Source organism: Hippocampus guttulatus, chromosome 13 (genome assembly GCF_054856545.1).
Source record: "Hippocampus guttulatus isolate MCC_2025c chromosome 13, RoL_Hgut_1.0, whole genome shotgun sequence".
In the NCBI taxonomy this organism is placed as follows: Eukaryota; Metazoa; Chordata; class Actinopteri; order Syngnathiformes; family Syngnathidae; genus Hippocampus; species Hippocampus guttulatus.
This window is the reverse complement of record NC_141273.1, coordinates 7,433,837-7,460,089: the sequence shown is the minus strand read 5'-3', so window position 1 is coordinate 7,460,089 and position 26,253 is coordinate 7,433,837. Positions and strand designations below refer to the sequence as shown.

At 42.3% G+C, this 26,253-nt stretch overlaps 1 protein-coding gene across 2 annotated transcripts in view; it reads left to right on the top strand.

Moving 5' to 3' along the window:
• The window catches only part of bahd1 (bromo adjacent homology domain containing 1), a 45,279-nt gene that overhangs the window by 12,868 nt on the left and 6,158 nt on the right, over nucleotides 1-26,253 (top strand). The window contains exons 1-6 of one of the 2 annotated variants that reach the window (XM_086127187.1): nucleotides 9,161-9,566; nucleotides 18,732-20,416; nucleotides 24,508-24,917; nucleotides 25,438-25,597; nucleotides 25,742-25,821; nucleotides 25,964-26,055. In XM_086127187.1, coding sequence (XP_085983313.1) covers nucleotides 18,862-20,416; nucleotides 24,508-24,917; nucleotides 25,438-25,597; nucleotides 25,742-25,821; nucleotides 25,964-26,055 — 2,297 coding nt within the window. In that variant the 5' untranslated portion in view covers nucleotides 9,161-9,566; nucleotides 18,732-18,861. Of the gene's footprint in view, nucleotides 1-9,160; nucleotides 9,567-18,731; nucleotides 20,417-24,507; nucleotides 24,918-25,437; nucleotides 25,598-25,741; nucleotides 25,822-25,963; nucleotides 26,056-26,253 lie in introns of those variants that run through there. The other variant, XM_086127186.1, reaches the window with a different exon arrangement.

The window sequence follows — 26,253 nt, the reverse complement described above, 5'->3', positions numbered from 1 at the left end:
TTACAAGTCCAAACGAAATGAATGCAATCAAACCTTAATTGTGCACCAATCTTCGGTGGGCCGGATTAAAAAGACCAACGGGCCGGATCCGGCCCGCGGGCCGTAGTTTGCCCACCCCTGCTCTAAAGGGTACGGCTTTGTGCATTGTCTGTATCGAAGTCTTCATAACACCAACAGTCCTCTCTGCCCTGTCCTGAAGAGAGCTTCAGTGTTGCAGAGTCAAGTTTAGCTTTTATTGATTTGGAGCGCAAGGTTCTTCTTGTACAACTCCGCCCCTTCATTTCCTCTCCCTGGATGTCAAGTGGGACAGAAGGCCTCCTGTTCCTCTCCACCCCGTGCTCACTGCTTTTTGCAGATGGTGAGCTTGTCTCAATGCACTTGTTTCAGTCCTCTGTTTGTCTCGTTGGGTGCTTTCTCATTAGAACCATTTAGTTAGTTCTAATCTGACTCTTGTTCATAATCCTGTTCAGTTTGACTCGTGTCAACACCGTGCACAAAATCCATTGCAGACCAAATCGAGAACTCCTGCAAGAGGTGGTCTCGATTTTATTCAGATATTTACAGCACGCCTTTTCGATATGCAAACGAGGGGGATATGTTTGAGTTGTGCTTTTCAAGTGCACTTGGCTTTTTGCTTGTCTGCTCGTTGGTCCAGATAATTATTCAAATATTTAACACTAGTTTATTCCCCTATCACTTGCCAGTCTCGACAGCCAACCTTCATCCTGTCTACATTCTCGTGACCATCAGGAGAAGAGTGCGACATCACGTTGTTCGTTGTGACGCATTTTGAATCCAACATGAGGAATTTTTACTCTATGAATACAAAATAAATCAGTAAGGACACTGACATTGTTCACTATGCAGGTAATTGATTTGGACCAGGGAAAGCAAACTGCTTGTAAAAGCACCCTGAGGCGGGTGATATATAACCTGATAAATGGCCAAATTTGACACCCCCGCCCCCCGGCTTTCCTGTGTGGAGTTTGCATGTTCTCCCTGTGCCTGTGTGGGTTTTCTCCGGGTACTCCAGTTTCCTCCCACATTCCAAAAACATGCATGGCAGACTGATTGAACACTCTAAATTGTCGCTAGGCATGAGAGTGTGAGCACGGATGGTTGTTCGTCTCAGTGTACCCCGCCGACTGCCCAGAGACAGCTGGGATAGGCTCCAGCGCGCCCCGCGACCCTTGTGAGGATAGGCAGATCAGAAAATCGATGGATGAACCCAATCATAGAGGTATGCTAACACCAAGTGGGGCCATGTTATAAGCACCGTAACTGCGATGTGAAATGCCGATTAAGAAGCAACCTCAAGCCAGACAGTGATTTACCTTGTGGTGTGTTCAGAGGGGTTTTCCCTCCCTGATCTGTTTGGAAATTTTTGGTGAATGTTAAATCTGTTCATGGATTTAGGTTTCGATAGGTGTGTGGGAAACATCAAGTTAGGCCGAGTCACGGAAGTGCTCTACATAATCAAGGTCGAACATCAACTTAAATCACAAAAAATATTTTTAATAATATGAGGATAATAATACGAGTAAATTGATCAATAAATGGAGTCTTTATTTTGATTTGATACCCTTCTTTAGAGAGGTTGACAAATGCTGTTAAAGCTTGTTTATGTAGCCCTTCCCAACGGGAAATGAACATTCGCATAACAGGCCATGTTTGCCTTCCATCATCCTCAGGTCAACTCAATTAACCCTGAGTAAAGTCAACCTTTCGGCATGTCGAGAGAAGCATTCTTCGAGCAAAGGTGTGTAATTCCAAGGCAAAGAGGGAGATGTCTGCCCTAGCGAGCTGACACGGTATTATCTCTTATATTATTTATATCATATTACTAGCCCAGGTGTTTGCTCCTCCAGGATGAGGCCATGAGGGTGTGTTGCCGCGGCGCACATTTGGAACAGTCAGGAAATATTTGCTTGATTCTACTAAGTGTTTTGGAATGAGAATTTCTGACTCCAGTCCAATTCATCCCGATTGATTCCATTCATCTCGAGGGCGCAAGCTGATGTTGCACAAACACGCCAGATCACAGAGCGAGCAGCACTTATAAGTTGTACAAGTGGCGAATACAGGCTGGTTGCTCAAATGTTAATTGGAGATAAATGACTCAACTGCCTCGATTATGACTGAGTCATCAGGCCTGTGTTTAATGTCATGCTGTATACAGCGTTTCCGCTCCCGCTGTTTGCCGGTACTGACGGTAAACAGCCACGCTCGCCTGCACTAGTACTGACAGTCCATTTTCAGCATTGAAGATGATGATGATGATGATGATGCCGACGACGATGATGATGCCCAGCTGTTCTGCGCTTAGCGTTCTCTGTGCTCCAGTAAATCTCACTGACAGGTGGGCGGAGCTCCATTACTTCTGGTTAAAAGCTGTCAAGGTGCAGTTCAAGGTAAGGAGGTGGAAAAAATAAATTAAACAAATGCAGTGGAAGTTGAACACAATCACGTCTGCTGGTCGATCTGATTTGAACGAATAAATAATTTTTTGGGGAAACTGAAAAATTCGGTTCCTGCAGATTAACTTCCAACAAGCAAATACCTTTTATGTATTATTCGTACAGGCAGTGTTTTGATCGTTTAAACATTTGGTCGTCCGTACATGTATAAAAAGAACCACTTCTAACAGTAAAATATAAAACATAAGTAAATGGTTACTACATGGGCTGGGGGACTGAAGTAAAAAAGATTTCATAAAAATAAGATTTCTGGTGTTAATAATTTTTTTCCTGTTGATTATAAAAAAACAATTGATGGAAAAGCAAATAAGTTTGCCTGTTTGTTTTTTATTCTTCTAGGATTTGTTTAGAGGCGCAACAATCAATTAATCAATCAACTAATCGATTACTATATTATTTTTAATCGGCTTTTATTGTGATAATTGGGTAACCGTTTTGAAACATTGTTGAATGACAAAAGGCAACTGTCCAGTCTCCACACGAATGAATGACCAAACTAATACAAAATGCTGTTTGGACTTAGTGAAGGTCTGTGCTTTCTTTCATTTCAGGATTGTTGCTCAATATTTTAATTCACAGTTTACCACTATTTCTGACTCTGAAATCCCACACTGCTGCATAAATTCCCAAGAGCAGAAGTTAGCTGGTGTGAGCATGCATGAGAAAACAGCTCAGGGGAACAAGAAGATCCAAACATGAGTCACATTAAAAAATAATGTCAGCAGCTTCTCTGTGCATGATGCAAGCTTTTGAATAAAAGGGAATATACGAAGCAATCTTATTTGATGTAAAAACACAAAACAAATACTTTTTTACACATTGGAACCGGAGTTTGAAGGCCCCTGCAGGTGTGTTATCGCTTGGTCTGTGATGTCATTCTTATTTACTGCGCCAAGCTGATGCCTGTTGATGGATCTCTGTCCAGGCAGTTCAGTAAAATTGGGTTAGTTGAGTAGTAAGTTAATAATAAAAAAAGAATGGAATGTACAATTGAATGTGAACTCTGTTCATGTTCATGCCAAATGGAAACCCCTCTCCCTTCCATGTGCCATCAACGTTATAGGAGGTAAGGCGTAGAAAAAAAAGTAGTGTGTTTCCGGTAACCCGACCGACCGAGAATTTCTACGTCGAAAAAAAAACTTTACGGTCGGAATTTTTTTCGAACAACCATCTACATTTTTGTGTAGAGGATTTACATCGGTGCAAACTCTCGCGATATTCAAGTTGAGCGCGTGCATCGTTTGCCCTGTCAAAAAAAACTTTGTCCGACCTACCGACCCTATGCTGAAATTTCATGTTACCGGAAACACACAATCTTTTTTGTTTGGCCTAAAGATAAAGCCCATAAATCTGTACTATTGGTGGAGGTAGAACAGTTTTCCAGAATCTTGGTTTTGGTACGTACTTTGGTTTTAAGGCCATGATGCAAAATTCAGAGACATTTATAATGAAACAAGGACTGAAATCTTTCCTTTTTAGGAACTTCCGATTTGTCTGATTTTCAGAAAACGCAGAATGCAGACACGTGTAACTGTGAATTATTGTGCCATAAAAAGCAACAAGAAACAGATCTTATGGGGGTTTTTTTCATCTGTGCTGCACCTATTTACATTCACCTAACGCCATTTCAAATGTTGACATGTTTCACAAGCATATGTCTCGCCATGGCATCTGCTTGCCAGAAGCTGAATTCTACTGCGTTTGTTTGTAGATTGAGTGCGAGGCAGTTTGACCTCGGTGCGGGAACTCTTTTCTTTCTCCTCTCATGATAAATATTTGCCCCTGAATTTCATTAGCAGTTTTTTTTACGACGAATGACTGGTTTTGAATAGTCAGGTCAGTAATTTTTTTTTGACAAGCTGGTTTCTTGAAACTATGTAAAGGGCCAAGTCTGGCCCGCTGGCCTCAAGTTTGATGCTGGAGCGTGCACTGTATTGTTAACAATTTAATAAGACCTTCTAGTTGTGCTCTCTGTAATTGTCCTGGTCAGTGTGTTATTAAAGTGCAGGTCAGCACTCAGCAGTCAGTCGCCCACGCCTCATTAACCCTCGACACACTCAGCTGGTTTACAGCCGCTAACTGTGCACTGTAAAGCTCGTATTGACTAGGGCGGCCAGCTTTATCACAATTAACTTTGATTTTTTTTGGACGACGTGCTGACCTGATCACATTGTGGCTTTTTTTTTCCTTTTCAATTTTGCACATCCAATCATCTAAATATGTGACTGATTATTAGATATCATGTGCCAATTAGAGGATATAAATTCAATGAGCCCAATAACGAGCGCTGAGCTATGTTTATTATGGGCTGTCATCATCCGACAATTGCTGTATGTTGTTAATTAGAGAGCTGGCATCTCTCATATTTTCTGATATTATCACTGGGACGTGCGCTATGATGCTGTGTTACATAATCATAATTTACAACGTTTACACACAGCCTGGAGGTAATTATTGACATTATTGATTACACTTCTTGTTTTCAGCGGATCCCTTTAGACTACTGCACACCTGCAAATACTGTATGGAGGAAAAGACACCACTGTGGTGTCGTAAAAGATCTTATTTTGCAAACGGCTGAATATGACAAATCATTTTTGGTATGTGAAAGAATATGTGGAAAGATTTCACCTCATCTTATGCCCCATCATTTCGATACTGCTTGTTAAACAAGAGCCACACTTGAAAGCGCAAGTCCTTTAAGGGGAAAATACCATTGTTTCCATGAATAATGAAGCTTGCTTTGCCGTGTTGCATCATCTCTTCCATCCTGTGCTTAGTGGAGATGAAATAGATAACAAAATATGATTGTGTACTAGAGTTGTGCGATATTCCGATTTTGACACCATTTCAACGTGTCCTCATTACACCGGGGTGTACGATAATACCGTTTGCTAATTTTAGACTTATTTTGTACGTTTCGCCCTTTGCAGCGAATCTGTCTGAATTCGAAGCACAAATCCGAAATCGATGTTTGTTTACCTTTTAACCAAGTTGGAATGGATTACTAATTGTAATTCTGCTGTGAAACATGAAATAGTTAAAAAAAGAAACAACCAATTTGATCATAATAGTGGCTGGTGAATGAAGTGCACTTTTATAGTTATTTGTATACACTATAGTTTTATTGTTTTATGTTGTCTTGAGAGGGAAGAAATTTCATCTGTGCTGTACAGCACATTTGACGAAGTTGTATTTGACTTGACTTGACTATAGGTTGTCCAAAAGCACTTTTTTGAAAAGATACCAACACACTTATGACAACGCAGCAACACCCTTTGATTTAAATTCATTTACCGCCTTAAACTTTCGAATGGCAGAACACAGGGTGTTTTTCCAACTACCGGTATTCATCCATTCTTTTTCTGAAGCATTCATCCTTTTGGACTAATTTTAAATCCATTTGCTTGACGTCAAGCTGCTATGTAGCGCTAAGCAACCGTGAATATTTTCATCTCTTCTCCATCATAGAAATGGCTCTCGTATACCGCGGCGGCCAGCAGACAAAAATGTAAATAAACTGTCTCGTGGGCTTCAGTGACTGGTTAAGAGTTTAATTTAATCCTCAATCGCAACTCCAAATTTTCTTGCTCAAAGTTGGGCTTCACAGAGCCTTTCTCTTTACTCTTAAGCTATTTCTAATTTTTGGGCGATTTTCACACAGAAGGGTTTGTTACAAACATCAGACATGCAGCTAGGATATAAGTCACGCGCAATGTGTCATTTCAACACGGCAGCCACTCAGAATGAAGACTATCTACCGATAGCTATGCTCTATCTATCAATCAGTATGCACTGAAAGCAGCCTGACTGAAGAGTACGGATTTTGCTCCCTTTTTCTAAATGATTGTCAGCCATTGTAGCATTATACAATGTCTTGCGAATGTTGTTATGCTGATGGTGTCTGAACTAACAACCGAAAACAAGATGCCAAATTGCAATCGTTGCATTTGCGGGAGGAGGTGAGGGGTCAAAACGCTGGAGTTGCGAGCTGTGTGACGGCCATCTTGATACGTTTTCGGAAATCAACTCTGCCGCTCCGAACACATTCAATCTCATCAGAGTCGTGCACAAGCGTCAGAGTGAATATTCAAACGTGCCCCTTTGTCTCGTGTGGTCTTATGGGCTGTCAGGTGACTAATAGAATGTCAATCCCCGTTGCAGTTACAAGAAATATTTCTAACCTTCTATTAGTTAAGAGTAATACTGAGTTGAAAACACAACTGCATATTTATATGTGCGATCAAAAAATCTTATTTAATATCATAATAGATCCCCATGGGCTGCAGTTATTTGTGACACCGTTGCTATTTTTACACACCGCGAGATACTCTCACCGAAATACCGCCCACTGCTATTATATACAAGAAATTTCCCATCACCTTTTACATTTATTTAATTTTGGACAAGGCAAGGTCAAGAAAAGGCTGCTTTATTTACCTGTACATAGCATGTTTCATTCACAAGGTAACTCAATGTACTACACATAATTAAAAAGACAACATTAAAACTAAATAATTTAAGACATGTCAAAGTAAAGACAAAACACACGAGGAAGAATTTACTACATTTAAACTCTAAGTAATGAAATAAAAAGTAGTTTGCTGAAAGTACTGAAAGAGCATGTAGCGCGAGAACAAGATTTTGGGCAAATTGATCATAGAAATGTTTTAAAAGTCCTTACGCATTGGTATGTGAAAACAAGCACAGTTTTTCCACCTGGATTTGAAAGTATTTACACTTGGGACTCTAACAACATCTGTTGGCAGCGTATTACATTTACGTGCAGCATAACAGATAAATGCTCATTCACCATGTTTACGTTGAACTCTGGGCTTCACAAACCAGCCTGAGTTGTCTTACCCTTGTCAGCTTGTTTGTGCCCATTTTTTGTCTGCAAATCAAAATTGTGTCATTGTGTACATTGCCGTGAGCCATGTAAAGCCTCTTTCAGAAACTCGGAATATTCCAGGAAATTGCACCCTTATCCAAAAATCCGATGAATAGTTGAATCTGGTAGAACATAGAAAAAGAATGTTTTGAGTGTTGAATGAAACCCATTCAACCCAAACTGTACAAATCAGTCGCTAAATAATAATAAAAATAAGTTTCAGTGGGTTTCAGTTGGCCCAAAAGTACAATTTGAGATGAACAATATATTATTATATTCAAAGGTCTACATTTCGAATTTTTTAGAAAATCAAGGCAAAGGAATATTTGGTTATATTGGCATTAACTATGCTAAATGTTTCACAAAAACGGAAATGAGGTGGGCACGAGTGGCCAGCATGAAGCCTCAAAGGTTAAAGCAGGGGAAACAAATGTGAGTACCGGTACTTCCCCGGCACATTATAGCAGTGCTGAGATAGAATGGCCAAGTGTGTGAACTCCTGAGTGATTCATTATTGATTAGGTGACATGCCTTAATGCTCTTGTCCACGTTGTGTAATGTGATGAGCTCTTTGTGAATCCACAGCACCACTTTTCTGATCATGTGACAATGTGATCGTGGAAAAAATTGTGATTTCTACTTGCCCTAAATCAAGAACAAAATTGTTCTTGATTTTCCACCTGTTGCAATACTACAGACTGTGTGAGACAAAATATATATCGGTGGCACGGAGCTGAAGCCAACACACTATCTGCACAGTATCAGTACTTTGACTGCTTGACTCAAGATTTACATAGAGTACTGTATCATAACTTTGAATGATTGACTCAGCATTCAAATATCGTTGATGTGCTGAAGAATTCGTGACTATCTGTTACCCAGGATCATTCCTTTAAAAGCTTGACTTTCAGCGTTCACGTCATGTATTTGAGAAAAGGCAGCGGTGGGGATGTGTTACTCTCAACATTTTTATTATATTTTTGCCTACTGGTAATCTTAGTTTAAGAAATCGTGGACTGACTCTCAGCATTCAAATATTTTATGTCACTTCTTTAACATGCCCACAACCCTCGTGAGGATTAATGGTTCGGACAATGACCGTGCCTTTTTTGTGTCAGTGTTTGAATCTCTCAGCAGTGGTGCAAATACTTGACATCAGCATTCAGATCATATTTTCCATACCCAGTATTATTATTTGAGTCAGTCAGCATTCGGCACAGTATCATATCCCTCGGTATTATTACTTTGAAGTCTTGACTTTGTCATATTCTGCAAGAAAGCATCATCCTGAATGTTTGACTCTTAGTCATCACCTAATAACATACACAACTTACTCCTTTAACCATTTACATACAATATGTTGATGTGCAAAGCCATTGCTTTGACAGTGTTCCCGTATTTTTCATGACACGGGGTCATCAGTTAATATGCTTGACTTTCAGCATTCAAAGATATTTCTTCCTCCAAAGCATTTCGTTGCGAATGCTTGACTCGGAGCTTTCACATGTTGGATTCCCATGAGTAATGGTGTGCATGCACGGCCCCACTACAAAACGGGTGTTCTTTGGGCATGAGTGTGGAAGTGTGGTTGGTGGTGAGTGCATAGTGGGAGTGATTAGGCGTTGGAAAGACGGGGGAGAGATGTCCCGGCGCATGCACGCAGCCGCTAGCGCATGAATATCATCTCCACTGTGCCACTTCGGAAGTAGGTCACCCACCGCACGCCGATTTGTTCGCCGCGTTTCCTGCTTCTCGCTCCGCCGATCGACACGAGAAGCGTACCGAATCTAAACCAGCAGCGACGAAAATCGGATTATTATTGTGTGTGTGTGCGCGCGAGTGTGCGCGCGCGTGTGCGTGCGTGCGCGTGCGTGCGTGCGTGTGTGTGTGTGCGTGTGTGTGTGTGTGTGCGTGCGCGCGCGTGCGTGTGTGTGCGTGCGCGTGCGCAGGGTCTAGTTGGCAATCGCGACGGGACACGGAAGCTAGACGATGAACCGCGGCGGTGATTCCAGGCGGAGATGATCGCATCGGAGCTTCTCTAAAAACACTCGCCCGTGATTCGTAGCTGCGTGCGCGGACTCCTCCGAGCCTCCGTGATGGATTGATCGACGATCTGCCTCTTTTGCGCTCGCCTTTTTCTCCCCCCCCCTCATCTCAGCACTCCTGCCCCGGCATGCTGTCACACTGACCGCGGCCAAGTAAGTAGGCGAGTCTCTTTCCACACACCCATGACAACACATGCTTATATCCCCACCTTTGCTTGTAATAATATAACGCGTTTAGAAGAAAGGATGTGAGTTGTTTGCTTGTTGCGTCGACCTACAAGGTGGTGAGGGTGTGTGATGATGATGATGATGATGACGATGATGATGATGGGGGTCGTGGCGGTGATGATGGTGCTGGTGGTTGCGTTGAGCACTGTTTCCCAACCTTTATTGAGCCAGTGCACATATTTTACACTAGAAAAACGGTATTATGGCACACCGGGAAAGAAATATGTTTCAAAAAGTGGATACACAGGTTTAGTTTGTACAAATCTCATCTAGTGGAGAATATTTAACTCTTCTGCCTGTCACAATAAGTCTCTGGTGTAGATCGAGAGAGGGGGAAAAAGATTAACTATTTGATGTAAATGAATTCTTTCCTAACCAATGATGTGACTTTTGACCATTTTCTGCTGCACACCTGATGAGTCTAGTGGTTTTTCCCCCCAACCTTTGGTGAGCTCAGGCACCGATTTTACATTCGAACATTTTCAAGCTACACCACCAAACAAAAATGTTGCAGAAAAGTATATAAACTGAAATATATTCTTGTTTTACTTTCAGTTGCACCTACTCAATGTGCATTAAGTTGTACACAAAGCTGATATAATAAAAGGAATTGAAGAAAGACTCAATAGAGCTGAATAATTTTCTGACAAATTGGGCTAAAATTAATATATATATTTTTGCAGTGCACGGGAGGATTTGTTACAGTGCAGTGGTTGAGAATTACCTGTGTGGAGAGCTTTGGATGGCTCAGGCAAATCTATTATCATAGAAATGATCTTGTGTTTTGCATCTTCTTATCTCTTGAAAGTTCTTTATTTTGGCGCCTATGTGGATGGCACAGTAAGAATTTATTGCGCACAGGGAACATGTTTCCCCAACTGTTCATATGACAATAAACACTTTGAATCATGGATGCTGAAAAGCGGACCTAAGCTGCACACCAGCTGTGATGCTCCACAGCTCTGTAGGGGTTTGACCCCCCCCCCCCCTCCCCCCAACCAAGCTGCCTGCCTCCTCCCCCTTGGTGGCAGTCACCCATGTGGTGTGCTCTCACTTCACTATTAAATAGGAACATGCATGGCAGATCCACTTCTAATAAGGGTATCGTTTCGTTCGTGTCCCTCCCTGAGCAGTGGATTTTTATTTTCAGCACTTTTAAATAATCCCAGAGCCCCCACGGGGATACTTCTGACAGGTGTTACAATTTAAACGGCTGATGTTATCCCCTCCCACACACACACAGCTCACCCCATACATCCCAAATATAGCTGACATAAATTTTGTCTTCTCAGTTCACTTCTCAACATTTTAAAATGCATGGACATGTAAATAAAATGCCTTTTAAGTGAGGGAATGTGAAATTAACGTAATTGCTTCAAATACACAGCATGGTGGTCAGGCACAGTGTTTAACAAGGACAATGTGCATGTACAAGTATATATAAATATAAACACAATGTCAATAAAACATTCTATGCCCTATATTAATAGTTGAATCCAATAACTTGTGCACAGGAGGTCCTTCTATGGTGGGGACATGCCCCAAGTCAGAATGTGCCACAATCTATCACTAACCACGCACTAACACAGTGGTGAAGTCATAATTACAGTAGGAAAAACACTTGTAGGCCATGAATATCAAGCAATCCAATGTAAAACCGTTACGCCGCTTTGCAAACTTGTTCGTGGCCCACTGTAGACCGGGACCCCTTGTACTCACCATTTGCTGACACGGTGATATAAAGACGAAGTGTTTTTTTTTTTCCATTGCTCTGCTGTACATGCCGTCCCTTTTATTATTACGGTTGACTTACTGTCGCTTAAACCAGTGATTACCAACCTTTATTGAGCCCAGGTACATTTTTTTTTTAAGTTTGAAAAATCGGACAGCACACCACCAAACAAAGAGGAGACATATGTCAATTTCATACTTTTCACCATCTCATAGATGATCATTTATTTGTTCTTTCTATAACGATAAGTTGCTGGCATAGATAGATAGCCAAAGATACATTATATGAATAAATAATTTTCCCGCCAATTAAGTGAAATTTGATAAGTTCCCGCAGCACACCGTTAGAGCTCTCACGGCACACTAATGTGCCCCGAACCACTGGTTGGGAATAATTGGCTTAAACCATATTGTATGGAGCAGCTAGGAGAGTGTATGATTTTCGGATCGATGGTCATTATCAGATTTTACCACTTTGCCACCAAAAAGCAAATCTCATTTTTGGAGTTAATCCTATTCGATGAGGTCCTGTGAGATATGCTTAAGTCTAAATGCCATGCATGACCACTTAGAAGTTTTATTCAACTTTAAAGGTGTGCAGAGAATTTGTGAAAATCGGCCGCCGTTCCACATTGCTCTTTACTTAGTTATAAAAATTGAAAAGCGCCATGTTTTGGCAGAGAAAAATCCCACATGGTTTAAGTTGATTTAATTTTTTTTTTTTTTAACAGTCGATTAAAAAGTCAAACGCTCCTTTTGAAATGCCAGGTTGTTGTGATGTATGACAGTGAAATGTGAAGCCTGATGAGAACAAGATAAATCATGTCAAAACTTTTCACATTCGGGTGAATAAATTCATAGGGTGCCTATGAGCAAAGTATCAATCCTGAATTTCTCATGTTTGCGTACCCCGGTCAACTTAACATGTCTCCCTTGCCTGCCTGTCTCTGGAATCTCTGTGCTTGTCCGTAATGGGGGTGTGACTGTCAGATTCCAGGAATAACATTTAGACTGATTAACCCCAAATAAGGTGGAATTCTGTCATTTTCCTGACATTTACTCGCCCACGGCCCTCCATAAACACAGCCGCACAAAAGCCACGAAAGCGACCTAATAGATCAAATTAGGAACGTCGTCAGCAAGTAGATAGAATGTGTCACAACAGTAATTGGACATCCCTGCAAAATTTATGAAAGGTCAAGAAGAAAACAGGTCAGGGAGGACGCCAAAAGGAGGCCTCCAGCAACATTAAAGGAACTGTAGGAATTTATGGTTAAGTGCGACGTGCATTTCTTGTATGTGCCGTGTTTCTTATTTTGGGGTATGATCGTGATCATGGCATACCATAAGCCTGTTGAAATTTTGCACAAACATAACCGTGCTTGCCAAATTTACTAGACCCCCTGTCATTAAAAATGAGAAGAGACCAACCAGTAGTGTGGAGTGCTTTGATGCAGACTCTTTTGATTTCGGTGAGGTCTCCGCATTTTATCATTTTGAACAGGAGGAATTTCGAGCCGCATTCACGATTTATGGCCATATTTGAGCCGGCTCACTGGGCTTCTCTATGAAGTCACAACTATATTGAGCATAGCATGTTTCTGTTCACGAATTCAATTAACTATAATTTGACATCTTAATCAAGAACTAATAAATTGCTTTACATTTTTGCCATGGTTTTTTTTTTGTTGTTAAACACATTTTAAAATTCATAAATAACAATACACCCAGTAATCCCTGTATATTTGCGGTTTACTCTTCACAAATTCACCTCGTTTTTTTTTTTTTTTTTTTGATCTGGCTGAAAACATTCGCAGAAAAACTCACCTAATTGTGTTTTTTTTGTGGGTTTTTACCGCCCAGCTGAGAGATTAACTTTGTATATCAGGGAGGCGTTAAATTTAGTGTGGGTTGTTAGTAGCAGTTATGGAGAGTCTTTGGCATATGTGCAGGTACACCCACGCATAGGGTTCATTTTCTCAAAATCATAACTTATTTTTTAAGGGTAATGTTGTCGAATGCATTTGAAATGTTTTTGTGTCATCCAATCAAAGTTTGGTGGTATAATTAGGTTCTATTTTAATAGACATGCACATGCGCTCTGGCGGAAAAACTTGCACATGTTGATTTTCGTTCCGATGCAAACCTTGTTGAGCGTGTTTGGGAATTTGGCAGATGGCGCTGTGCCATGCTGGGTGTTCCAGTGGACCGAGGCCATTTCTTTTACATGCCTTCGGGTCACATGACAATTTGGTGGCTTAAAGTAAATGAAATGTTACGCCTGCTGGAAGCGGATCAAAGTTGTGATGTGGTGTGATGAGGATTTTGGTGAATTTGATCAAAGTGCGGGCCGGCAGATTCTGTACCACAATGGTATGTGTGGTGGATGCCATCATATTTCTTTCATAAATATAACAGCACCCTCGAAACCCTCTGAATCATTGTTGATATGTTAATTGAACACATTATTATTGTGTGTGTGTGTGTGTGTGTGTGTGTGTGTGTGTGTGTGTGTGTGTGCGTGCGTGGTGGGAGTCACACACGGAGTATCGGGGTGGGAGGCGGTCTCCAAGTGCCTACTTGACAGTGGAGATCTGTGGTCACCCTGGCCAACTTTCTATCATCCGCAAGTGGAGATCTTTCCAATTGTAATTTACGTGTGTTGATCTCCTGTGTGGATTCCACCGAGTCAGATCTGGTGCCGTCATGTGAAACCCGCACCTCTCCTCCGCTGAACTTAAAGGGAATGAGAAGAGCTGCTTCCATTGGCCAAGAAGCAAAGTTGGCTGAGTTCAAAAAACTTGTCACTTAAATGTACGAAAACCATGATTGATTGTCACCAAAATGTATGTGCACATGTTACATGCATGCCCACTTCATATTCCAAAAATAGTAGAACTATTGCAACGTTATTTTGGATTTTGTAGACCTTACTAAACTGTTGCCTTGTCTGGTTAAGCCATTGCAATGGCTATAAAATCCCAAATTTTGGGAGTGTGTGTGTGTGAACAGTAATTTTGGTTATGAACCAAACCAGTAACTGAATCAGTCTATGGGGAAGAAATAGTCAGATCAATCTCGGGAAAACAACAAAAAAGTTATTTGCTGCCATAGTATGAATCAAATTGACACCTGAAGTGTTTATCACTCGAGTAGCCATTGGCATTAATCAGTACCCTTTCAAAAAGGTGAATAACGATATTATTAGTCCCTCAAGTGTGATATTTCTTCATCGTTGCTTATTTGGTTGATTGTTTGGCGCAAACTAACAGTGCACCAAAACAACTAAGAGAACCACAATGAAGTGTGGTTGTGCCGCTGAAAAGTTTTCGGGCTATCGTCATTTTTGCCTTCAAATCCTCAAGGATCTGCGACAAAGTTGAAAATTCTGAGGAGTTAATTTTTTTTTTAATGGCTTCACTAGTAAATGATGACGGTTGCCTCAAAGATATTAGAGCCCGAGTTTCAAGAATAAAACCGTAACGGAATACGTTGCAAGAATAGACGACTTTCTTCTCACAGTGACTGCAACTCCATTCTCACAGTATAATGTTAAAGTAATCTTTTTTGATATGCATGTGATGAAGAGGTTTTGGTCTTGCCATAAAGGACTAATTGTACAGAGCAAATGTATAAAGTACGCGGGGTCTCCTGACAAACAGCCTTTTAATGCTTTCCGCATCCACGTGTTCCCATGTAATGTAAATATCTCCATCCACCCGTGTGTGCAAGGGTCCGTGCAGACACGCGGTGGGCGACCGAGCGCAAGCGGTGTTTTGCAACCACACAGACTGAACAGCGACCACACGTTTGCAAAGCAACGAACAACAACGAATAGCTGCTTCGCTTCATGCTTGCGTGAGGAAATCCACGATTCCGCTCTTATAATAATTCAAATTTAAAATAACTTAAACATAGACAAATAGCTCCACCTCCAGATGCAAGGAATAGGCCGGGTTGCATCAACAAGGTTTAAGATTAGCCCTGATAAGATGCATTCATCATTGATGAATAAAGAGTCTGGAGCAACAGAATTAAATTTAAATTTGGTTTAAGAGTACAAATCAAACTGCGCTTCAAAGAGAGGTTTCAGTTGAATCTGTCTTCGTTTTAACTACGTAGTTTTAAAGTTAGGTGCAACAGAATTTAAACTCAAACTATTTACTCTACTTTTAAAGTTAAAGCTTGTTTGTTTAATCTGCCCATGACTTGATTGATTGTGCCGTGTCTTTAACCTTCTTGCGCTGCTTCGAATCAATCCAAAGGAATACCTGGTGGCTGGTTAGCTCCCTGATTTAAACCATGCAAGAAATGCAATTGAGAATTGTTGGAACCGAAATCCAATTGAGAAATTTGGAATGAGAACCGTCCACATTGAAACGATGCCCAACCCTACTTGGAAGACATACAAAACCTGAAGTATAGAATGAATGGAACCGCGTGTGCATCTGGGGTCTGCATGCAAGTCCAAAGCGGTCTGTGGACGGGCAATGCAGAAACCGTACAAGAGCCTTAACACGCCAGCTGCTGTCACGTTGAGCTGCCTTGTGATCAGAAATATACAATTGTTTACCATTTCTTGAAATATCCATCCATCCATTTTCCGAACCGCTTGATCCTCACTAGGGTCGCGGGGGGTGCTGGAGCCTATCCCAGCTGTCTTCGGGCAGTAGGCGGGGGACACCCTGAATCGGTTGCCAGCCAATCGCAGGGCACACAGAGACGAACAACCATCCACGCTCACATTCACACCTAGGCAATTTAGAGCGTTCAATCAGCCTGCCATGCATGTTTTTGGAATGTGGGAGGAAACCGGAGTACCCGGAGAAAACCCACGCAGGCCCGGGGAGAACATGGAATCGAACCCGGTACCTCTGCACTGTGAAGTCGACGTGCTAACCACTGGACTACCGGGCCGCCATTTCTTGAAATAGAGCGTTTAAAATCAATGATGAATAAAGAGACCCATCAGAAAATCAAGACCCTATCATCTAATCACGTTTGTTACATACGATATATTCTGGTGAATTCCCTTTTGTCTTGATCGTTTTTTTTTTTTTTCTTTCTTGTAATTGTTGCAAGAATCAAGATGTAATTTGTGTGGCAGCTCCCCTGTAAGGACTTGGTCTTTGGATCTGGAGGGTCAGAGTTTGAACCCTGTTGCAGACAGAAGTTGCAATTAGTTGTTGGAGTGATGGAATGTCAATTCTCCCCGCCCCCCAACACACACACACACGTCCCATCCCCTTCCTTCGGTAAAGGGCCACAGTCACTGTTTGCGCGCCGCCTCTCTCCGTCTTATTTCCTTGCATGCCTGCATGTGTGAGTCCTTTGCTTGTCTCGGTGGTGTGCAGCAAAATGCACATCCGAGTGGAGATTGTTTTTTTCCTTTTCCTTTTAGATATTATTGTCCTACTATATTCACAAAACGCCATTTTTTTCTGATGATATTTACGCTTTATGAACATATTATGTTGTCTTTTTGGGATGATCAGATATTAGACTAAAATCTAAACAAAAATGTGTGAGCTGATCTGAAGGGGCTTGTGCTGTGCCCTCATAATAGAACGCATTTAGAATGCTTTTGCATGCAAGAGTCGGAGAATGCTGATAGACTCCTACCCGAAAAGACTGAATGCTGTAATTAAATCAATAGAGGCTTTCACCAAGTATAAATTTAAGCGCGTTTCTTTTTTAGGTTTCTGGATTGAATAGTAGAGGTGCTTTTCTGGCAGCACACTGAACATGTCTGCCTCACAGTCTGGAGATCTGGGTTCGAATCTCCTTTGGAATGTCATTCTGTGAAGTTCACATGTTCTCAAAAAAATCCCTAAATCATGTTTCTTCAGGTTCAGGTCGAAGACAAGCCAGATGTGGATGTGTTTTTTGTCCAGTGTCTGTACAACCACAGTGTTAGATGTTGACAAATGGTTACTGGTCATTGAGCCCCCGTCCTTCCACTGTACACGTCTGCGCTATTCAAAAGGAGCGCCTTGATTTGATATCCCCGCACAGAAACTTGACGTGCGTCTCCCCACGTCCTCTTGTTATCTTCAAATTACATTTCTCTCTGATGAATTGCATTTCACGCTTCACCGAGTCGTGCGACGATAAGGGCAATCTCAGCTATTAAAATGCTTTGAGAACAGTTGGTGGCACCTCAAGAGTTCGTCAGTTATTTCTGTATTTTTATCAACTTGTAGAGTTTCAGAAATAGTTTTCAGAGATGTAAAAGGCTGCTGCTGTTGATGAGAGCATAATTGGACACTGCCGTGTCGAATTATTGCAGTAAAACGAAGCACTTTTGTTATTAGAGTTGTGCGTAAGAATGATGACTCAAGGTCATTTATCTGTTTGGATGGTCGAACAAAATGTAAAAGTGGCAAGTTGTTTTTGGTGAGATGTTTGTATTTTTTTTTTCTGATGATTGTTGAGGTGCCCTTGAGCAAGGCCACACCCCACACCATACCCGCAGCTGAAAGGGTGCCGCTGTTTGCGCACTTTCTTTCAATCTCACATCTCTTCTCGTGTCTCCGCATGTGTGATTTGGTTGGTCTTTGTTGATGGCTTTAATTCACTATTTGAAACATTTTGGTGTCATCTCACGAGAGATGCCCATTTTGCTGCGACAAAGTTTGTGAAGATGCTTTTACGGAGGGAATTTTCGATTGGTTCAGAAATCCTTCTGACTGTTACACAGAAGTCTCCAAACTGAGCTCACCATGCAGGATGTTGACGTACGGTATAGAATCATCGGCCTTGTCAGTTCTATCCAGTCTTTTTTTCTTTTCTTTTCTTTTTTTTAAGCGATACACCCAATGAGCCACTCTTCGGGAAGCCACTTAAGTCATTCAGCTGCAGGCTGTGTCCATGTGACGTCAATTAAACAGTGTGGCATTGAAGCACAGATCCAAACTCATCCCTAAAAGCATCCGTCAGCTAGAACAAATAATAATACATCACTGATGTGTGTTGTTGTGCTACACTGGGTGAGTGAAATGTGTTCCTCGTGGGCTAGTTGAGTCATCAATCTGCGCATGGAATGGTGATAAAAAGGCAATGGCTTTTGGCAGCAATGTCATCATATCATGTGGGCAAATTTGCACGTTAACTAGTGCAGTCGTGGCATATGACGACAGTTAGAGGAGCGCAATATGGCCTGAGGCATTAATCTATACCCGAAAGGAGTTATCATACCTTGTGCACATTACATTTATATTTAAAGCCACCGGGCCTAATCCTCTTGGGATGTATCTGGGAATTGGTTGCGAATGAAGTAAAATCTGTTGCTAAATCATACAGGTATATGTCTATTACGTTCACGTCACACTGTAAGCGACTCCTTCCGTCTCTCCCCAGAGAGCGCGCGTGTGGCCCCACTTGACGTTCCATGATGATTGGTGCTGACGGGCCACTCTGAGTTCCAGCCGCCGTCATAGAATCCCGTTGATGAAGACGAGGGGCGTACTTTCCGCTCCAGGACGAGATCATGGTGAAAGCTCAGACACGCCAGCCAGCAAAAGATGGGAAGCGAGGCAAAGAAAAGGGAGGCGGGCTGAGAAAAGGTAAAGATGTAACAAAGGAACTGAGGAAAAAGAAGCAGAAGAAGAAAGAGTCACACGCATTTCGGAAGAAGACTTTGGCGGGTCAAGTTCAAGATGCACTGGATTGTTGTGTTCTGCTCACCCGTCTGGAGGAGAAATGTGCCGTGGGTAAGCCGAAGGATGCGCAGAAAACCTGCAAGCAACCAAGTGTTAAGACCAGTAAGAAACCGCAGTCTTCTCAAAACCGGACCAAAACTCACAAGTCTCCTAAAAAGTTAAAGAAATCTACTTGTCAACAAGCACTGGAACCAAAAAGTAGCAAATCTGACACCTTACTGATGTGGCCCCCGCTTGTTCCGGAGCCTCGCAGGAGAAGAATGGCTTCTCTCAACGCAGAGGCTGTCAACAGCCTGCTGCTCTACAGGGCCGATCCCTTGGCATCCAGTCTCATTAAGAAAGAGCAGTCTTTGAATCAAGCGCCGTCTAAAGGTGAATGCAGACCCCATAAAGCCAAAAAGGTTCTTCGGGGAGGGAAAACAGACCTGAAAGAAAGTCGTAAAAAACAAAAACGGCCCACGGCGGAGGCGCCGCCGGTCGACTGGTTGACTTTGTTCGCCCCGACGCCTCGGCGACAGGCGGGCCTCACTGCCGCTACGCTGCTCAAACTCACCGGTTCCCTCTATGGAAACAAGCGGCAAAAGAAGCAAGAGGCCAAGCCTGCCGGCGAAAGTAAAGCGAAGGCTTTAACTCAGGTTGAGATTAGTGGTAAACCTTTAAGTGGAGCAACACTGCAGACCAAAAGAAGAACAAATCCAAAACACAATGAGCAGCTAAAGCACATTAAACAGGGTAAAGAGGATCCAGGCTTTCCGGCCCAGGGATTCTGTAGTCTTTGTAAGACGGAAGCTGTGGATCCCGAGTGGAAGTCTAGTGGACAGGATTGTTTAAAAACCCCGCTCCACTGTGGCTCGGCACTCGGATTCTCCTTAAAAAAAATCAAAGAGGAGCAGGAGGAGACAGACGTCTCCTCCTGCTACTGCTGCAGCCAGGAGAGATGTGTGGAGTACTGTCACAGACTGGCCCTCTTCCTCAAGGATAAGGCCGTCAAGGAACCCGACGACGAAGGTTCACTCTCCGAGGTGTTCCACCACCATCACCACCACCACCACCATCACCACCTCCACCACCCGGCAGCCATAACCATCACGCCGCACGCGTACGCCTGCTTCCCCAGCTACTGCGTCCACTTCAGCCACCCGGACACCTCGCCGTCCTCCATGACGCCCCTAGCTCTGTGTCCAAAAAGCAGCAAGAGACCCAAACTGCTGCCCAGATCTGGCCCGCAGCCCTCAGGGATTTCCCATCCAGTCTACTGCTGCACCTCTGTGGAAGCGTGCTACGGAGAGCCCTGCAGGATCAACGGCTATTCCACCTACAGCAGTGTGATTCCGGCCATTTCCAGAGGAGATTGCGCCAAATGCACCCGTGGCATCAACAGAGGTGAGTGCAATGTTTTGTTGGCGCTATCTGAAATGTTACAGTTTTGTAGTCTTGGATCAAATACACATCAAGCTTGAAGGGATGTGTGGATAAGGAAGAGTTATTCTTCAGTACAAAGTCCCTCTGGAGGCATTTCCTGCTTTTCCATGCCTAAGTCCAGTCACCGAGAGGCTCCCATTTGGAGATGCAAAATTCCATTTCATTTCAAGGGGTTCAGATTGGCAATTCTTAATTCAGTAGAATTAAAAATGTTTTGCCCAATTTAGTATAAATTTGCCCTGATGATCATTTGCAAATGAAAAGCGGTGGAAGCTCTGAAAGAGAAAACAAAAAGCTTCGGAACGTTGGCTGATATTCAACCATTTTTTTTCCCCAATAGGAAATAAGCATTGCAAAGTTAAACTGTCACCATGATAAAACCCTCATTTTGTTTTTATACTGAATCCATTTGATAATTTTTTTTAACATTACCCTTGAATATAAACGGCATAATTGGAGATAATTTGGTTTTGAAAATGTGAATATGGCAATGATGCCCCAATAACTTCCGTGAACAACCCAGGCCAAACTTATCTCTTCCCTGAGACACAAAGAGTTTATTTGTCACTTCAACAATACTTCCTTGACAGCAATGACTATTATCCTATTGGCGTGGTCTTTGGCGCCGCCTTGTGAGAGCTTGGGACATTAAAGCACAAAAAGGTTTTCAGCAAACACCTGGAAATAGTTTCCACAGTAGAGCTGAGATTATTCGCCAGGCAGCACACCCACGATACAAGTGAGGATAAAGCAGTACAGAGAATGAATGCATTAATTGCGCATTCACACAGAAGTTGTAGCTTGTCCCATTTAGATAATCGGAAGCGTGGGGACAACACCGACAGCTTTCAACACAAAGTGGCGTGTATGCGCCTGCCAGGGTTCCACTTCTGTTAAGTCTCTGATACGATATCGGAAGCCGGCAAAGTAATGCTTCCAAGTCTTCATCATTTGTGTCCTCTTCACAATTAAAAAAGAACATCAAGAAATAGATGCTTCACGATGCTTGAGTCTCCATTTTGTACAGCTGCTGGAGGTTCCACTGAAGTACTTTTCTAAAGGATGCAAGAACTTACAAAAAAAAAGACTTCCATAATATCTGTTACAAAGATTGGGGTCGTAAGAAATGTCATGTTTGTTATTTTCTAAACCACAATAACATGGCCTTAAATATTGAACTGGAACAATCTTCCTTCACTGTGCCAATACAAATAAAAACGAGCCATGAGTTCCAATCAGTTCCAGTCATCTAAGATCCACTTGATAGTCGCAGTGTGAAGCCTGTTCAAAAGAAGTTGTCTATTATTTTGGGGGGGGGGGGGACTCGTTGAGCGAATCCCCTACAGTGCTGACTGCATAAAAGCGTCGCAAATTGTGAACAACTCCAGTTTTTCTCCGGGCGTGCTTCTTTGTTGTTCTTTGTTCGCATCTGCCTTCTTAATTATTTGAGAGTTTACCTCAAATAATCTGACAAACCAAAAACGTCACTGCAACAATACTGTCGATCTGTTTACTCGGCTACATATTGTCCCGGGGCAGGCTTCTATTTTCAATTTTTTTTTATTGATTTATCTAAAAGGCAATTTATTTACTGTTGTGCTGCTGCTTTGCTTATTAACAGAATTAGAGCAAAAGCCCTGACTAACCGAATGTCATGGCATCCCCAATGCAATTCAAAACTTTTCAGGGGCCGTCAATTACTTGTGGTTGTTTGCTATTTCCAGCAGGATTCAGTATTTGCACTTCTTTCATGTAATTTTCTTTTGGGGGAAAAGGGAGGCATCTATTTTGTCTTGATTGGATGATAGTCATCCTTTGTGATATTGTGCTTCACTTTTCATGGTCTCATTGTATTGCAGATTTTTAAGTTGCACATTTGTTTTTCTGTTGTGGATTTTTCACTCCATTGCTGGATTTTGCTATGATAGTTTTACCACACAGACTCTTACTGCCAACTCATGTAGCAGAAAAAGCGAGACATGAGAAAAGAGTTTATAAAAGGCAAAGAATGTTCAAAGTTTGGGAACATTTCACACTTCCAAAAGGAATTGCACTGAACTCACTGACAGTAATGTAAACATCGTCACCCAAATTCAAGAACACACTGCAGTACTAAAACGTCACTCTGCTGACAAACTGTGATGAGAATACACCGCCATCGTTGAGCAAATTTGACTTTTTCAGCCAGTAGTGAAGAATAAGAGGTTGGAGAGTTTTGTGTTGACATAGAGCCTGAAGCGCGCTGTTGAGTGAAAAGTGACTTATCCTCTGTGGCTGTTGTTCTGAAAGTCATGTGCCCCACATAAATATGCCATTGTAATGTTTGAGGCATTAATCTCCAGAGGGGACAATGCAAAAAGTGGTGGACGCTCTGCGTTGTGTTAGCAGGTGGTGGCCGAAACAGCGAGCGACTTCGAGCATTTTTGTCTTTGGCTCGATGATTTCTCATGTGCCTGCCACCATACTAGCAGGGTGATGATGTCTCACCAATAAAAAGTGCTTTAAAAAAATCTGTGTCCACCCACTCAGGGCACTACAGGGAGAAGTAACTTGAGATGGGGGGCATAGATAGGTTATGAGGAATAAAAGAGATGGAGGAAAAACGTAGAGTTGTAGCAGAAGAAAGTGCTGGGGAAATCTATATGACTGCTGTGTGCACCCCTGCCTTTTAAAGTCACATATTTAAAGCCACAGATACGACAGTGTAGAATGTGAAAATGGTGGACAAATATTAAAATGAGGATATGCCCACGATGAGTTTTACTCGAGTGCGTGACAAATGATTGACGCTCTTTGTGTCTTTTATTGGTTATAATGTTTCCCCACAAGATAGGGCTAGAGACGGCAGATTTTGTTTTGTAGATCATATTTATTATGCACCACTGTTAAGTTATGTTGTCAGTTTTAACAAATCTAATATTTTTTATTATTATTTGCCAAGTCTGAGACCTCATATTTATTTATTTATTCCCCCCAACCCCAATAATTAAAAGACACTCACTGGTCTATATCAATTTTTTTGTTACAAACATGGTTATGGGTGATGATGGGCCAAAAAAAGCCTTGATTCGGCGCGTCGGTTCCAAGATAATCGTGTGACCGATGACAAAAGGCTTCAATACAATACAATATCCATGTACCCATTATCCAAACCGCTTATCCTCATGAGAATACATATTTATTTATATAGTGCTTTCGCAACAGCTGCAGCTGTAACAAAGCGCTTTAATGATTCATGAAGCTTCATTTCGCCATATTCGGACACTCTTAACATCATTTCAAGATTTCCTCTACAACAAGTGTCAGTAGAGAACTAATGTGAATGAAACATCAAGTAATGATTCTTAAGCCGAAGCAATTCCCCTGATGGTTCAGGAGGCTTCATTTTACCCATCACTAATTATGGGCAGTTGCTGGCTGTCTATTTATTTATTTATTAAATATCTGAATGGCTCCATCAATACTGGTTTTGGAAATGCAGTGAACCAGCACCACACATGTCGGGGATGCCACCCTGGCAAAATGACATTACATTACAGAATGGGAAAGGTGAAAGTGATCAGCAAGGTGAGCAGCATGCTGTACGTCTACTGACAAGAACACAACTGCCAATCAGTGGCTGGCAAAACAATAGCGACACTGATTGAATCAGTAGGTATTTTTACTGACACCAAAATGCCGGCAAATGGTGAAAACCAAAATGAATAACATTCATACAAAAAATATGCGGAACTCTACACCCGCGAATCCAGAACTCACCTTGTAATGGATTTTACTGTAGTGTATAGTATTAATCAGAGAGCTTTTGTGCGATTATTATATGTGTGATTGGCATGGAATGTAATAGTATAATTGCACATCTGGATTTTCGAATCCTGTTTATTATTAGACATGTCACAATATAATGAAGAATGAATAACGCTTTGGTTTCTCAATGCATATGTTATCTCATTTGGGTTTTGTGTTCGATCTAATTAGATTGTGCGAGTGTACTTAACAGAGTGCCCATTATCTTTCTTAGTGTCTCGCTACCTTCTCTGTTCTTCCCTTAGACGACTACTCATCAACCCTCAAAGACCACCACAGCCCGTCCTCCGTCCCCATCTGTCCCAGCCCGAGAATCCTCACTGGCTGCCCCATTCCCGCAGTGCCTCCAGCCAGCCAATCAGTGCCCCTTGTTCAGACGCCTCTGTCGGACCCCAGCCAACCGCAGCCCCCGCTGCAAGTGGCCAAGGAGTGTCCGCAGAGCGCCAAGCCTCCCAGCGGGTCTCGGTCTGGCGCCCGCAGCACGGGAAGCATCGGCTCGCTTGTGTTCCCGCTCAAAAAGGAAAAGAAGCAGAAGTTGGGCTCTGCCGGAGCCAGAGGGCAAGCGCTTGCCAAGCAGCCCAAGAGCGGACGTCAAAAAAGTACCAACGGCTGGCGCCCCGTCGGCCTCCCCTTTGAAAAAGAAGTTTTCTCTTTGGTACGTAGACAGAAGTCACTCTGCTACTTTATGACGCTGCCAACATGCATCACGGTCCCTTATCGTCTTGACCCATCTTCAGCTTTGATTTGTTTAGATTTTATATTCATTTTCACCTTTCAGAATGACTGAAAATACCAGTTATTTATATTGAATTTATCTTCTTTATAAAACATCTACTGCAAACGTTGTATCGGTAATATTTGAAGTCACATCATTTTAGCATACGTGACTGTAAGTGTTTACTGTCATTCTGGCTTTGTTAATTTGTGACCGCAGCTCAGTGATAGTGTACTGTGCACTCAGCCTTTTGGGTTATGTCGGCACTTTTGGAACAGAGCCCCATCCAAATTGGAAGGCAGTTAGAAGGATGCACTGAATTCACATTTCTGTCGAGTCACAAGAGTCAGTCGGTACAAAAACCATCCTGCGGTTTCTTAGCCGCAGCCCCTCACAACTTATCAGTCGCTGGTTGCCAGACAACATGACTCAATGCTTCCTGCCGCCTGTATTATCCCAGGGAGAGGAAGCTGTGGTGCCGAGGAAGTGTTTCCAGGGAGTCGAACGGGACGGAGAGCTGATCCGGGTCAGGGACACGGTTCTGCTGAAGTCCGGGCCGAGGAAAAAGTCTCTTCCTTATGTGGCAAAGATCTCAGCACTGTGGGAGGAGCCTGAGACAGGTATTAGAAACGCTGTGTTGTGAACTTTGACTTGACATGGTGATCGAATGAAGACCCCCTATACAAGTTCTAGTTCTTTTAGGCTTCTCAAACCTTTTGTGACAAGTATATCATATGCATGTTTTTGTTGTGTTTCTTTCCCAGGAGAGTTGATGATGAGTTTGTTTTGGTACTACCGTCCAGAACACACACAAGGAGGACGCAACCTTAATGTACATTGTCAGGTGACGAGCTTATTTGCCCACTAAAGTCATCGACTGATAAATTGAATCTATGCACAGCCCACAGACTATAGCTCAGTGGTGGGCTTTAAAACATTCAATCTGTAATCTATTGTAGCTCATACTCATTTTCATTTATGTGCAGAATGAAATCTTTGCATCCCGTCACCAAGATGTGAACAGCGTGGCCTGTATTGAAGATAAATGCTATGTCCTGACACTGGCACAGTATTGCCGGTAAGAAACACATCGAGTTCATTTTCTCCTGTTGATCATATGAACACATACACATCATTTATAAACACGTGTCTGTGCTTCCAACACAGACACTTAATTTAAACATGTGCATTCACATAAACACTTTGGGCCCTCGTTTTGTGCCCAGCCTAAGTCTAGTGTAAAGCGCAATTATGCAAATTGGGTGGAATTTGGGTT